Source organism: Agelaius phoeniceus, chromosome 1, assembly GCF_051311805.1.
Source record: "Agelaius phoeniceus isolate bAgePho1 chromosome 1, bAgePho1.hap1, whole genome shotgun sequence".
Lineage (NCBI taxonomy): Eukaryota > Metazoa > Chordata > Aves > Passeriformes > Icteridae > Agelaius > Agelaius phoeniceus.
This window is the reverse complement of record NC_135265.1, coordinates 93,985,842-94,000,505: the sequence shown is the minus strand read 5'-3', so window position 1 is coordinate 94,000,505 and position 14,664 is coordinate 93,985,842. Positions and strand designations below refer to the sequence as shown.

Below are 14,664 nucleotides of genomic sequence, written 5' to 3'. Positions count from 1 at the left end.
CAACATTTTGATGACATTATAATTCTAAGCTAATTGAGAGCCACTGATTACAGAACTGCCAAAGGTAGAGCAATTAAACTGTAAAAGATCATTACATTTCTGATGGCTTGCGTTCACTATTTATTGCAATGAGGAGTGTCTTAATGCTACTTCTTAATGAATTTGTTTATTTACAGAAAAGGAAAAGAAGTCCCTCCCTCCTTCAAACAGTTTTTCAGCAGCTCACTTGCTTTGATGCAGATTAACCTTTCAGGAACTAAACTCCCTCCTGAGCCTCTAAAGTAAGAATTTAATTTCATTTTCTCCTGTGCCTAAAACCTAGTTTGCATTTTTGTTATATGAGTGCCTCATATTTAAAAGGAAGGGGAAAGAATTTTGCTTTCTTCTTTTTTTTCCCCCATTGTACATAATTGATATTAGAAGAATGAGTTTTGTGATGGTCACACATTCATAAAATGTTCTTTCAGTCTCACAGTTGAGGCTATTAATCATATTTTTTGCTCTGGGAATGTCACAGTTGTTTAGCTTCTGTCAGCATTTTTTTGGCATATATTTCTTTCTTTGTGGCTTATGAACAAAACTGCTTCACAGTGAAATGGGATTATAGGCTTGTGTGAGCACCATTCCTTTGGGACTGCATTATTGCAACAGCCATAATGAAACAGAACCTGTTGCAGTGTTTGGGAGGAGAAACCTATTGCACTGAGCTGTATTCTCCTTTCGGGGGAGGCGACAATGGCAGCAGTTTCCAGGAGTGCTAAGTGGAATGAGTCTTTTGGTTGTATGTCACCCAGCCTGTGACTAACAGGTTCTGCAGGCTGAGGGAAATTGTGAAGCACTGTCACCCTTCTTGTGATGTGTCTGGATTTGAACTGTGTTGAAATTTTCAGACATGAAATTTTTAAAGTGTGTTTTAAAGTCAAGAGAGGCCTGGATATGCTATCTCTGATTCTGGCAGAATACTGGTGGTTTTTTGGCTTAATTAAAGAAAGGACTCTTTTCAAAGTGTCCTCTTCCTAACTAATATGCATTAAAATACACATAACCTTATCTCTAGACACGTTCGCTACCTATTTTGCAATCTTAATATGGACATATGTGCATGGATGTACCCTTGTATTGTTGGGAGCCTGCCTTCTGAGGGGAAGGGTTAATGGGGAGTGTCTAATGGACAGGAGTTGATGGCAAAATTACAGATGTAGGTTATCAAGAGTAGTTATTGAGAATGAGATGGAAAGCTTTTGATACACTCTGCAGGAAGCTAAGGGAGGGAAGAGTGACAAATGCAACAGCCAAAAGAGAAGTGTAGGTCATTTTGGAGTATTTTTTCTTAAGACAATTCGGTATTGAAGAAGGCAGTACAATATCACAGAGCCACAGAATGGATCAGGTTGGGAGGGACCACTGTGGGTCATTTGGTCCAACCTCCCTGCTTGAGTAGGATCATCCTACAGCACATGGCACAGGATTGCATCCAGATAGTTCTTGAATATCTCCAGTGGGGAAGACTCCACAACATCTCTGGGCAGCCTGTTCCTGTGCACAGTCACCTGCTCAGTAAAAAAGTTCTTCCTCATGTTCAGGTGGAACTTCCTATGCTTCAGTTTTTGCCTGTGGCCTCTTGTCTCGTTGCTTGGCACCTCTGAGAAGAGCCTGATGGTTAAGTCAGGTGCACTGGATTGAAATCTATATTCAACTGCAGGAGCCATTTTAGCTCTGATCTTTCACTTTGTTCTATATGATGCTCTTGGTTGTTGTTGTGCTTGCTCAGACTTTGCCACTATTAGGGAGGTGTGGTACAGATGTGTTTTCAAATACAAAGTGATTTTTTTGAAACACGGTTGATTCTGATTAATTTAGAGCTATTGATCCTATGGTGGAGGGCAGAAAAACAAGGATGGATGTGACTACTACAGAAGACAGTATTGGTTTGATAGGAAAAAGAGAATACTGTGGGACATTGAATATATCCCCAGAGATTAGGAAAGGTGAGAAGCACCAAACATTAAGGTTCTCTTCTTGTCATGTTAAGTATGTCTTATGGTATGAGGAATGTGAGCAGGTGAGTTCTGTACAACTACCTATGCTCATGAAAGATATTATTATATTAATTTATCCCAAAAACTTGGGGCCCTTTGCCTGCCAGCTGGGCAGCAAATGGCATTTTCATAGTCCTTTTCAGTCAAAATATGTATTAGCAAAAAACTGCTTCTGGTAACGCTTAAGTTAATCTGGCTCAATTTGACTGAATTGGGTTGGAGGGAGTTAGTTGCCTGACTGGTGTTGGGGAAGTAAAGAGGCAGTGATGGGGAGCATAGGATGAGCTAGAGCAGAAACCTCTTTCACTAGCTCAGAAAGCTCCAAGGAGGGGCATCTTTGCAAAGTCTAGCTGGACACGAATGGTCTCAGAGCATCTGTGCCACTCTCAGCTGTCTGGTATTTTGGCCTGGACTGCTTTTGTTCTCGTGTCAGCATTCACCTCTGCCTAGGAGATAGGACAGAAGTTAGTACTTTTTGGCAATTTCTGTGATGTGCTTTTTCTCTGACCTAAATTTTTCATTCAGTTTGAGCTGAGTGTGTCACAACACTACAGAGGACTTTGATCTGCAGGACACCTTGCTTTACCTCTCAAAACCTACATGGCTTGACTAATCCACTTCAAAAATGTCCTGTGGAAGTTAATCTGGTGTTAAAAGGACTGAGGATGTGTATTGTGGGACAGCTGCTCGGCCTTTTGTTCTTAACTGCAAGAATTACAAACCTTCTCCGGAGCCATCAAGATCACAGTGGTGGTTAAACACAAGAAGATAGAAGTACCTTTTTTCAGGCAGAAAATTGTCATTTGCAAGACTGCAAGAGCACATGAGAGATGGCTTCAGGAAGAAAAAAATTAAAAACTATGGTGTATCATAGTAGTACTTTGCTGGCATCATTTGTGAGCTTATGTGAAAAAGCTTTTGGAGCTGGAGCTGTCCAGTGACAAAAGAGAAGTTCCTGGTTTGTGTCCATGAACCAGAGGTCACCAAATTGAATGTGTGATTCAAGATCAATCCTGCCTAGAGAAAAAAAGAGATAGATAAAATGCAGATACCTGACATTCTGAGATCCAAATTCCCCTAATTAATTGTTATTTGATTTCTTTATACCCTTCCTTTAGTTTGTGGTGTGTTTAATTGCGTGTGCTAGCTCGGCGAGTTTAAAGATATTGGTTAATCAGTGCAGTCTGTGAAGGACATGGACTTGCTTGGACAGTGTAAATCAAGCCTTTCAGGGAGCAGGTTTGCTGATAAAGCTGTACAATGAGGATGCCATGTGGTGGGTGGAGAGAGGGTATATACCTTGTACATAGGTAACATAGTTAATGTTCCATTTGCAGCTCACTGTTTTTTCCACCATTTTTTAATGGAGGGAGTTTGTGCTCTCATCCTTGTTGAAGTGTAAGTTGGCATTTTTGTTGAATTTTACAGACATTGCCAAAAACTGTATTTTGATCTGTCAGTGCTGTAACAAGACAAGTTTCTGATATGCTTCTCATGCAAATGCTAATTGCAAGGCCAATTCTTGCATTCTGCATCATGCACAGTTGATAAGACCTCTCCATGTGTTGCCGTGTGTGATTTAAACATAGTGGCCAAGTGTAAGTATAAGATGTCTGGCTTCAGGCCCTTTGAAGGCCCTTTCCATGACAAAGAATTGAGAAATAAGGAGATTTTCTTAGGGTGAATTTATAGGGAAGAGGTTAGGGAAAAAAACTTTTTTTTTCTTCCTGTGAAAAGTGTACAATTGAAGCAGCACTGTGTGTCTTTTTTTAATCTGCACTTCCTTTATGCTTGCACTGGATTTTTTTATTTCCTGGAAATGCTTCAGAAGCTCTTTGCAAACTTACCATCAGCCAGCCTGACTGAATAAAAAACACGTCTGGGTAAGAAAGATAGACAAGTTCATCTAAAAATTTGTGAGAACTGTTGCAGAACTTCCACTTCTCTCCCCACCCCCTTGCCCCCCTCCATATATTAATAGCTTAAGTAAATAAGCAGAAGACATCTGCCTTTGTTAATAGGGAAGGTCTGATTATACCTGCAGGACAGAAGACATAAATAGGTTTAAATGAAAACCTGCCCAAGGCACACACATTTCAAATGTAGCTTTGACACACTACTTGCATAGCAAGTGTGTAGACAAATGGCTCATCAGAAGGGTTGGTTTTTATCTCCATGCATCAATCACTTAGTTAGCTGCTTTTGGCTGAAATGAAGTTGGAGAAGGAAGTCCTTCTGCTTCTCTGTTGAATTATTAATTTGAAGCTGCATCTATTCTTGAAGATATTAGAAGGTATACACAGATTTTGTTTGTTTCTTCTCTGTTGCACATACTAGTGTGCTTTCTGATGTGACAGTATTAGTATAAGTGTGATATTAACACTAACTTTTAGATGTGGAAACAAACTTCTGTTAGACTTTAAAAGTGGATTTATGAGAACCATAATTAGTTGTAACTTTATGCGTCTGCCAATGTGCCTAAAGGCAAAGGATGCCATTGCATAGGAATATAATTTTGAAATCTGTAAATACTTGTTGGGTTGTGGACATGGATAATTTTGTCATACTGGAACATGCTCCAGCCTTTGATTGTTACAGGCATTGTGCCTGACTGAAATGGATGGCTGCATGGCATCTTGTGTATTTTAAAAACTTTATTCTTTCCTAGGTTTTTTGGAAAATCTGAGAGTTTGTATGGTTGTATGACAGAACACTCCAGTTATAATCATTTGGTGCTCTTTGAAAGCAAATGTTGAAGAAAATTTATCTCTGATGAATGTTATTAAATGTTGATGGTGCATTAGCTTTAGCGTTTCTTCATTAGCCTTGCATCCCTGCAGTTTTTTAAGCTCCTGGAGTGTTCTGAGTTTGGCAGGCTTGTGCTGCCATTGTCATTTAAGAAATAACTGCTCAGCTGGTGTTGTTTTGAAATGAATCTTTGCATTATAGATGTATTAACCTGTGATCACTTAGATGATGATGTAAAGCTGCCCTTTATCTTTTTAAAACACTTCTAAAATTGATCTTTTTCAGAGCGCTTTTATTAGGCCTGGCTTGCAATCACAATCTGAAGGAGGTGTCTTTAGACCTCAGTAGCTGTGAGGTAAGGAATATTTATCAGGATGTGTTCAAAATGTGCAATGAGGTTTTAGAGTTCCTGTGAAATCCACTGGGCAAGATATTCTTCCTCTGTAGTCAAAAGTTGTGGGAAAGATGAGAAGCAGAGAACCCAGAGAAGCAGTTATGATAAAAGTTAGGATATGTGTTACAGCATCCTAAATAATGAGCACAGAGGTTCAAAGCACCTGATAAGCAAAAGCCTCCTTGCAGTGCAGCTGTACTACACACTGAGACAGCCTGTTGGATGCTTGGCAGCTTCTGCTCTCTGGTGGTGTGATTAGCAGCAGGGTTTTCCAAGGTGCCCAAATTTGAATGGCTCTAAGGAAGCTGCATGCCCTGAAGGCATGTCTGTGGTTTAATTGTCTTCCTTCAGAACCGAAGGCATGCTCCCTCTTCTGCAGGTTTGCTTTTTAACCTTGGGAGAAATTCCATTTTCCTAATCAGTTAATCAATTCAAGCCAGTAAGGAACTTTGGTAAAAGTTATTAACATAAGAAGCACTGTCAAAGTGGCCTCAAGAATAAGTAAGAACTATTGTGGCAACTGGTTTGCCTTACCTTGTTTTCTCTTGCTTCCCTGTGCTTTGCTGGGCCCTCTGTTTCCCAGGACTGCCCATACTCTTGCAGGATGATTCCTGCATGGTTAAAGCAGAATTTGAAAAGATCAGACACAACCCTGGGAAGCCACTTGAGGCAAAGTCATTTTGTTGAGAACTGTGTGGTGGACTCTTGCCAAAACCAACATGAACCAGTTTAGGCCTTCTCTGACTTCCCAGTTTTTTAAGCTGCAAATAAAGCCTCCCGTTTGTTAGATATTTCCAAGGCCATCTGAGTATTAACTGTTCTAGAAGTGCCTGCAAATACAGTGATTTCCCTTTAAGTAGAAAATATGCAATATTGATAACCATGTTGAAGTGCAGTAATCCTTGCCTTTAGGTTTGTGGTTAATTGCTTTTGAAATGTGCACAGATTTCCTTATAAAGAAAAAACTAAATAATTGTGAATGCATATCATAGTTTCTGATATTTTAGACTTTTTGGAAAATGTTGTTACTTTGAAGAGCACTGCATGTAAATTCCAAATAGAAAAGCTTTCAAGTCCAGTACATATGCTTCTGACTTCTGAGTAGAGGGATCAGATGGATGATAATTTATCTTTCAGAGGAAGGAAGGAAAAGGGAGGAGTAATTAATGTAATAAAAATTAAGTCCTACAATGATGATTTAGCCTTAAATAAATAAATCAATAAAACACAAATATAAGTAATGAGAGTATAAATTAGCATGTAAATCAACAAGGGCTGACAGGAGAGAAAATATTACCCTTTCATGAAATAACACCCAGGATGCGATGTGGAAGAGTCCTTCAAGGAGCAATGAGATTTGTTGGATACCAAAGCACTTGTGGTCATGGCTGACTCTTGTGACAGAAAGGAAGGAATCCTGCCCAACTCAGTGTTGCTTTCCTGTAGCTGGTCCCTCCAAACTGACAGCACTTCCTTAGATCCTTCCCTTAACATTTTTTTTTTCCCATCACTGAGCTTTATTCATTCTCATGTGCTTTGGAAAGAAGTGATGCTTCCACCAGCAGGGAAGTTGATGTGCCAGCAGGTGGGAGTGCTCTGAATGGCCCAGCACCTCAGGATCCTGTTCCACCTCTCCCTGACCCTCTGGGATCTGGGCAGGGTAATCTACACCTGGAAAGAGAGTGGTGGGAAGCTTGGAGCCAGTCACCACTACTCCCAGTTCCTGCAAGCACACGCTCCTAGGGGGCTATAAAGCTGATGCTTCAGCTTTGCCCTCTTCTTTCCTGCATCAGGCAAGCTGTACTCAAGTATGGAAGGATAAATCTGTGTTCCTTCCCTCTTCCACCATTTTTCATTTGCTCCCATAATTTTCTGGTATATTATCTCCAAGCTTAATCATTTTCTATTGCTTGTTTGGTTGTTTTTTAAAATTATTTTTTACTATGAAAATTACATTTTTATTTCTACCTGCTCAGCACTGATGTATTTCACTCTTTTCCCTTCTGCTTCCCTTAGCTTGGTCACTGTGTAAGTACCCTCCATGCTTTACCTTAATTGTTAAATTAGTAAGCAGCTTTGTTTGCCCTTCCCATATTAGTACCTCATAGCTTGGAACACACTTGGCATTTTTAATTGTAGAAGGGTTGTTCTTCATTTTCTGATAAGAGCTTTTCTTTGTAGTCTCAGAAATATGTCATATAGAAGGTGTTGCAGAGGGTCTTTTTGTCAGTATCACAGTCCACATTGATGAGCAGCACTTCAATTTATCTCTGCTTTTATATATATCTATTTATGTGCATAATATTTTAACACAGTTGCAGCAAATTGTGATCCTAAAAGTGGAGTTTTTGTCATCACTTTCAGATCAAATAGATATCACCATTTGTGCTCATGAAATGTTTATATATTTAAAATTTTGAATGTAGAGTTATCTGGTACAAGATTGAAAGCTACTCCTGAAAAATTGTCCACTTCAGCCCTCAAAGTATATATAGCCAAAAGCATTTGGATTCTATAGTGAGTACAATTTTAGTGCATAGAACTTTACCCTACCAACAACCAATCCAGTTCCATGTATGATCTGCCATAGATTCTGCAGTAGTAGTTGTGACACTGTATAAAATGTTTATCTTGTAGTGGGCCACACTGAGGGAGCAGCACAAAGCAAACTGAATGATTTTGGCTTTCATACAGCAAATGCTATAAATGCTCTTACTAAAATAAAGTTGAGTTAAATTTGCAGCACTTCTGGCCCGAATACAGCCTGTAATATGACTACTTATTGAGAGGATGAGGTGAAGGATAGGCAGGTTTTGATTTATGGAGAGGGGAAAAGGTGCCTTATGTTCTGTACTTCTCACACTCCAGATCTGATTTATGATTTAGGTGTTATCTTTGGCCACCATTCTCCAAATTCTCAGGTCAAGTTATCCAGCTGCTTGTTAATCCATCACATACCTCAAATGTTGAAAAAAATGCCAAATCAAGTTTTTATTGAAAATTGCTTCTAGAATGCATTTGTGGCTCTTCAATTATAGCATGGATAAAAGCTGATGGTCCACAGAAATATCAGCAGGTAGATTCAGGATATTTACCCAAGTAAGTGAACTAAGTAAAAAATTTCACAGTTGTTATGCACAGGAGGTGAAAAAGCTTTGAAGAGGTTTGAAAAAGCTTTCCATTCTTTTTGAAGCAAATAATGTGAAGGTAGAAAATATAAAAATAAAATTTCCATAGAATTTTTTCCTACTTCAGCTAAAATCTTTTACGGGGAGATGTTTATAAAGTTAAATGCACCTTATATAGAAGTTCAAAGCTGCAAAAAAAAAAAGAAAATGCTTTTACTCCTTTGGAAAAAAAAAGGTGTTTATTCAGTAGCATTAGTAAATAAGTGTGTAAGATTTCATTACTTCTTAATGTTGATGTTTTCTCCTAGAACATTTCATTGTTTTTTCATTAAATTCTGACATTTCTTTTATAGTCATGTGATATTTCAGATTAAAAATATCATCATTGATACTTTGCAGCCAGGCATTTTTGTTATTGTTGCAATTTTTTTCTTTTATTGCTGTTTCTTAAGAATGACTATATTGCTTTTTTCCTCTTGTTTATTGTCTTTTATGGCTGTTTTACAATTGGATTATTTGAATTTTATTTTCAGCAACAGGGAGGCATAATTTAATTGAGGGGGTTTTTTTGTATGCCCCCCACTTATCTTTTGGGCACCTTAGCATTGTGCTAAGAGCTGGAAGAAGATGCTTCCTGTAAGGCCTGACTGTAGTGGAGTTCAAGGGTGCCAGGGTTGCAAGCTGATAAGCTGGTCTAAGTTTAGTTTTTTGTATCACAAGACACTGGAAATGTTCATGTAGAGAATGCTCACCCCAATCCTTCAGGGACTGCCCAGCACAAGTGCTAAAGGATTTGCTGTGTTTAACCATTTAAGTATTTTCCTGATTTAGAGGCTGAGAGGTAGTTTCAAGAGAAAGGAAAGAGAGTCCCTTTTCTCATTTGTATGCAAATACTGAGAGTAAGGATGAGGACAGTAGGAATGTGTGCATAGGCTGTCGTTTTGATGTCTATAACTTCTTCTGTTGCTGTTGTTTTTGCCGCTGCTAGTGCCTTCTGTATTCACAAAGCTCCTACCACTGTCTTCTGTGTGATCTTGAAACCATAACTAGTTTGCAAAAATGGATGATGTTTTGTCTCTAGTTAAGATCTGGAGGTGCACAAGTCTTGGAAGGATGCATAGCAGAAATACACAATATCACCAGCCTAGATATTTCAGACAATGGTAAGTACACAGAACAGGAACGGAGGATTGTGCAAGTCAAGAAATGCTTTTTGTTTCTGCTCTCAGTGTAACCAAGGGTGGTTGCTCTTGCTTTGTGATTACTGGCCATGTGGGTTATGGAAATGTCTCAGATCAAAACCTCTTAATAAGAAACGTTGGAAGACTAACTGTACCCTCAAAAGTTTATTGTTTGAGATCAGTGTAACATGGCAGAAGAAAATAATGGCACCAAGCTCGTATTAGATCCAGAGTAAATTTGAGTTAAGTACAAGAGGATAAGAAGCTGAATGAGAATTGGAAGTCTAGTAAAAGAATAAAGGGAAAGGTCTGGTACAGAATGAAGCTGAGGGGGAAAATTTGGAGCAAAGAGCCAAGAGCTTCAGGTGAGAAAAGGCCTGCTTGAGTCTTTGGAAAAGTCTTTTCTGCTTTGGAGTCTCTGTGCTTCCTAGCACAGGTATTCCTGGAAATATGAGCTGGCTTCTCATCTTGCAGATTCAAGGTGTAAATGTATGAACTGGAAGAATTCGCCTGCTGTGTTTGCCCCTGTATCAGCCAAGTGCAGAAGTATTTCAGAAACAGATTCCCAGTACAGTGGAATGCCCAAGAAGGATGGGATGGACAAATGGAAAGCTGTGAGAGCTACTGATTCAGCCCAGTTAGGCAAAAAGATTTATTTTTATAAATAAAGATAGATATTTGAAATCTAAATTATGCTGTGAATCTGAATTCTAAATCATTGTAATCTAGCTAGTGGATTCCTCAAATACATAACTAGCTTGGGAATACTAAAGTTAATTTTCTTTTACTCAGGAGTAGAAAAAATTTGCCTTGTTTTTCAGGTCATTTTATTTGTAGTGTATTATGTTAGCCTTTTTTGCAGGCTTTTGAAGGCTTTGAAATATTGTTGGTACACAGCTCTACTAAGACTAGATAGTGATTAGCAGTATTTTAGAGTTCTCCAAGGAACTTGAAACTCGCCTGACCGTGTGAGGAACTACCCTTGGGTGGCTAGACTGTGGATTAGGGACTGAATTCTCTTCTGTGTTTGTGAGAGGTGCCTTTAATAGCTGATTAGCATGGAGACTTAAAGGGTTTATTTAAGAGAAAGCATTTATTCTCATAGAAAAGCAGAGGCACTAATGAGAAAAAGATTTAAAGATAGAAGAATGGAAATTTTCCTACACATTTTGGAAATTAGTGTGCTTCTATAATTACTTGAGTATAGCATCAATAATTGGCCCTGGTCTGGGTCTTTTGTGAAAATGTGTTTTAATTCCTAATCTAATCTGATTCTTTACAGGCCTAGAATCTGATCTCTCAACCCTTGTAGTCTGGCTTAGTAAAAACCGATCGATAAGACACTTGGCATTAGGCAAAAACTTTAACAACATGAAATCCAAGTAAGGATTTTCTTTCTTCTAAATAACAAGAGAATGGATGAGGAGAAACTGCTGATTTCATCATCTTCCTAACTTTTCTTCCCTCAGAAATCTCACTCCAGTACTTGATAATTTAGTTCAGATGATTCAAGACGAGGATTCAGTGAGTATCTTTCTGCCTCCTATCATCATGTGTATTTGTACCCTCACAGTCTATTTCTAATAATTTTCTTAATTTGCTGCATAAGATTTGATCACAACTCTGCACAGATACATCCAGCATTTGGGATTTGGGGTTTTTTTCAGATTGTAATTTGGATTAACTTGTGCCATGTAGGTGAACATTTTCTGAGGATAGTCTTAGGATCTGTGGTTGTTGAAAAATATTCATTTTAAATAGTCGGATGTGTGTAACCTAGTTATTTATGTCTAAATTATACAGCCCTTTAGGCACAAATTTTCAGAATTTTTGTGTCCTGATAAGAGATTACAATCGTAGTGCTCTCAATAGCAATGCTTTTTTTTTTTAATTTATGGAATGCATTATTTCCTGATAGCTGTTCTTGTGTATTAACTTTTTTTTTCCCTTGGCAAAATGCAAGGTCACTGCAGTGATCTCTCAGAATTCCTTCCTTCTTCCAAAGATGCAAATAAACCATTCATTGTGCTGTTTTTTACCTTTCTTAGTCATGGGAGCAATTTCATAAAACCTTTTCAGGGTACCTTACTGGGATGCTTGCTCACTTCCTTAATTTCTCTACTTTTGTTATTCTGAAATACTTCTGTGGTTGGATTTGTGTTCTTGCCCATTCTTGGCATCCTAGTTTTGGTTAGAAGGGGATCTTAAGATGCTCTGTTACTCTCATGCTTGTCAATCTTTATTTATCTACTTTTAGTCCTTTCTTTCTCCTTAATTTCCTGTGCAAGTACCAAGCAGGCTTTCCTCATTCTCCAGAGACAGCCAACTGTAGACTCAGGTTGTCTGAACACCTGCTCCTTCCTGTTGTCCTTATTGTCTCGCCTCCAAGTTCATGCTCTTCATATTAACTGCTTGGCTGTCTTCTCCTTCCATCTATGTCTGTATCTGGCAGTTTTAACCAGGATTCCCAATGTCTCTTGCCTTGCAAGGTCATTAGACTCATATTCCCTGTTCCCTTTTTCTTAGTTCTGAATTTTATTTGAAGTGATTTATTAAACTAGCCCTCTATGCTCTTTCTGCCCTCTTAAATGGGATTAGAGGTACTGGTGTTTCTTGATTCTGTGCCTTCCTCCACATTTTATTCTTTAAAACATGGGATATCAGTGTGATGTGGTAAAGTTCTTCATACAGATACCAAAACTAATTCTAATTGAAGTAACACCTGGAATGAAAGCACCTTAATGAAAATCCTTGTTTGCACAAGTTAGATGTAGGGTTGTGCTAAGTAATGTATGGGTGGAACTCTGCGTTGCTTCTTGTACCAAGCTGGCCTTGTTGTTTTGTGCTGTGTGAGCACCTCCTTCTACTCTGCCTATAAAAGGAATGCTGCAGGACTGCTTTCCCCTCCTTTCCTTTTCCTTTTGATCCTGTACTGAGCAGTTTCATTTCATCAGATACCACCTGCTGCTTCTGTGTGGGCATTTGTCTCTGTCCTGCCCTGTTTCTCATGCTTATCCTTTCACAGCTGTCCTGAAGAACTAAATCACAAACAAATGTAATTTAGTATGTTTTCTATTTCCATTATTCCTTTGTTCTGTTTCAGGTGAACATTTCTTCCCACTCAGACCATACCTTAAAACACTTCATCCACGCACTCTGTGTCCTTTCAGTGCCCAAATCATCTTATGAAACATGCTGTTGAATTTTTACCCCTATTTTATGACTCCTTTCTTTATTATCTTTCCTTAAGAACAAAAATTTCTACTTTCACTCTATTATTTCTACTTAAAGTGTTACAACCTTCTGTTTATCTCTCCTGGCTTCTGTTTTTGAAACTTCCAGGTTATAGGAAAAGGTAGCTGCTAAATTTTGTGTGTATCATTCTTGCAGTTCTCTCTCCTTTGCATCATTAGCTTCCACTTCTTGCATTCCTTTTCTTTTCTCAACCTCATTTGTTGTTCCACTTTCTTCCTTTTACACTATACACGGGTCAGATGTGGGCCTGTAATTCTTACCTACTACATTTTCCTAACCTAACCTACACAATGTATTGTCATCCTGTTTTCAAACAGTGTTATAATGAAATAATGCACCAAAAAGTTGTTTTATTTAGTTACTAAGAATAAGTTGTTTTATTTGGTTACTAAGAATAACTGTCTCTCCTTCATGTCACTTCATTAACATTTGGGATATAGCATATCATCCTTTTGGGGTTACCCTGCCTCTTCTTTCCCCATGTTCTTTTCTCTTGTTAATCCTCTTCAGTGAGGGAATCTTGCTTTTTTATGTCTCATCAAGCACTAAAACCAGCATGAACTATCTCTTAGCAGCAAAAGAGTTGAGGACAGGCACTGTAGCACTGTGGGAAAAATATGTTGCAGAAAGCTGCTTAGGAGTGTCCTCACTGTATCTCAATGCTAGGAAATTATTTTAAGTCTCTAGCTATTTCAATTTGAATCATAAATGGGGTGGTCCTCATTCTAACAATAGTATGCATTTACTGCCACAGGACATGAAAAATTTAAGATGCAGTTGTAGAGACCAGGGTGTGATGTTGCCCAGAGCACACTGCACAGTTTAGGAACTGCACGCTGTCTGCATGGAAAGCTGAAGCAAGTGGCTTTAACCTAAAATAATGATCTCTAAATGCTTCTTCATGTGTTTATGCACACTTTAAATAGCTCTGTTGCTGTGTTAATGTGAGTCATGAGTAAAATGATTTGAACAATCAGTGGCTTGCTTCTATGACTGTTAAAATAGAGTGAGACCCAAATGTAATTCTGCATCATTTAAAAGCAGTAGTAGTAACCTACATAGCAGAGCTTCACAGGTGTTTTACATAAACAAGAATGTAACATTTAGTTTCATTTTTTTGGGTTATTTTCATGTCTTTTTTATATAAATAGGTGCTATACTGTGCAGAATATTATAATGTATTCTTAATGTGTCATTCCTTTGCTTGTTGCAAAAAGGGATGTTACACTGCAGGTATGCAGTGTTGTTGCTCAGAGTGGTAATCACTCCTGCATAGGTGCAGTGAATTTCTGGTGATGGTTATCTTTAGTTGTTAGTTCAGTGCTTGGTGCAGAATTGGCTTTTGGAGGCTTTTTGCAGCATTTTGTTCTTAGGAAAAACAAATTTAGCTTGATTTAATTCCTAGGGTTTTTTCCAGAAGTACGACTGAATCAATGAATAAAATCATACAATTTCTAATTGTAAATTTGTACTTTGAGAATTCCTCTTCCTTAAAAAGATTGTGTTAAAGCATTTTCTCTATATTGGCAAAGTACCTGTTTTCTGTAGCAGGGACACTGAAAGTGCTCCTTAGACTTCGGTTTTCTCAATATCTAGCTAAAACTATTAAGTTGTTAAAAGAGGTGTTTGTAGAGTATTGCCCATATTTGTGGGGGATTTGGTTTTGATTCGTTTTTTTTGTTTGTTGTTGTTTCATTTGGGATTTTTAATGTAATGATCAGATAATTTAATGAATATTTAGATGGTACATAGCTGTCAATCCTTACAGAATACAGTACAGAAGTGTTTTCAGTCATATACTGTTTTGTCAGAGTGTTGGAATGCAAGAAGCTTCCTGGAGGATATTTGAGATTTAGAAAAATTATGTGGGAGGGATCATGTGCAGCTCAGTTACTCCAATGCCCATTTCTAAAGTGACA

At 38.2% G+C, this 14,664-nt stretch overlaps 1 protein-coding gene across 7 annotated transcripts in view; it reads left to right on the top strand.

Annotated features, from left to right (window-relative positions):
• CARMIL1 (capping protein regulator and myosin 1 linker 1) overlaps positions 1-14,664 on the top strand; it is a 189,598-nt gene that overhangs the window by 111,519 nt on the left and 63,415 nt on the right. For 4 of the 7 annotated variants that reach the window (XM_077183526.1, XM_077183515.1, XM_077183539.1 and 1 more), the window contains 6 exons: positions 177-281; positions 5,073-5,142; positions 7,198-7,209; positions 9,391-9,472; positions 10,773-10,872; positions 10,960-11,014. In XM_077183526.1, the coding sequence (XP_077039641.1) occupies positions 177-281; positions 5,073-5,142; positions 7,198-7,209; positions 9,391-9,472; positions 10,773-10,872; positions 10,960-11,014 (424 nt within the window). The remainder of the gene's footprint in view (positions 1-176; positions 282-5,072; positions 5,143-7,197; positions 7,210-9,390; positions 9,473-10,772; positions 10,873-10,959; positions 11,015-14,664) is intronic. The other 3 variants (XM_054639030.2, XM_077183531.1, XM_077183541.1) reach the window with 1 other exon arrangement.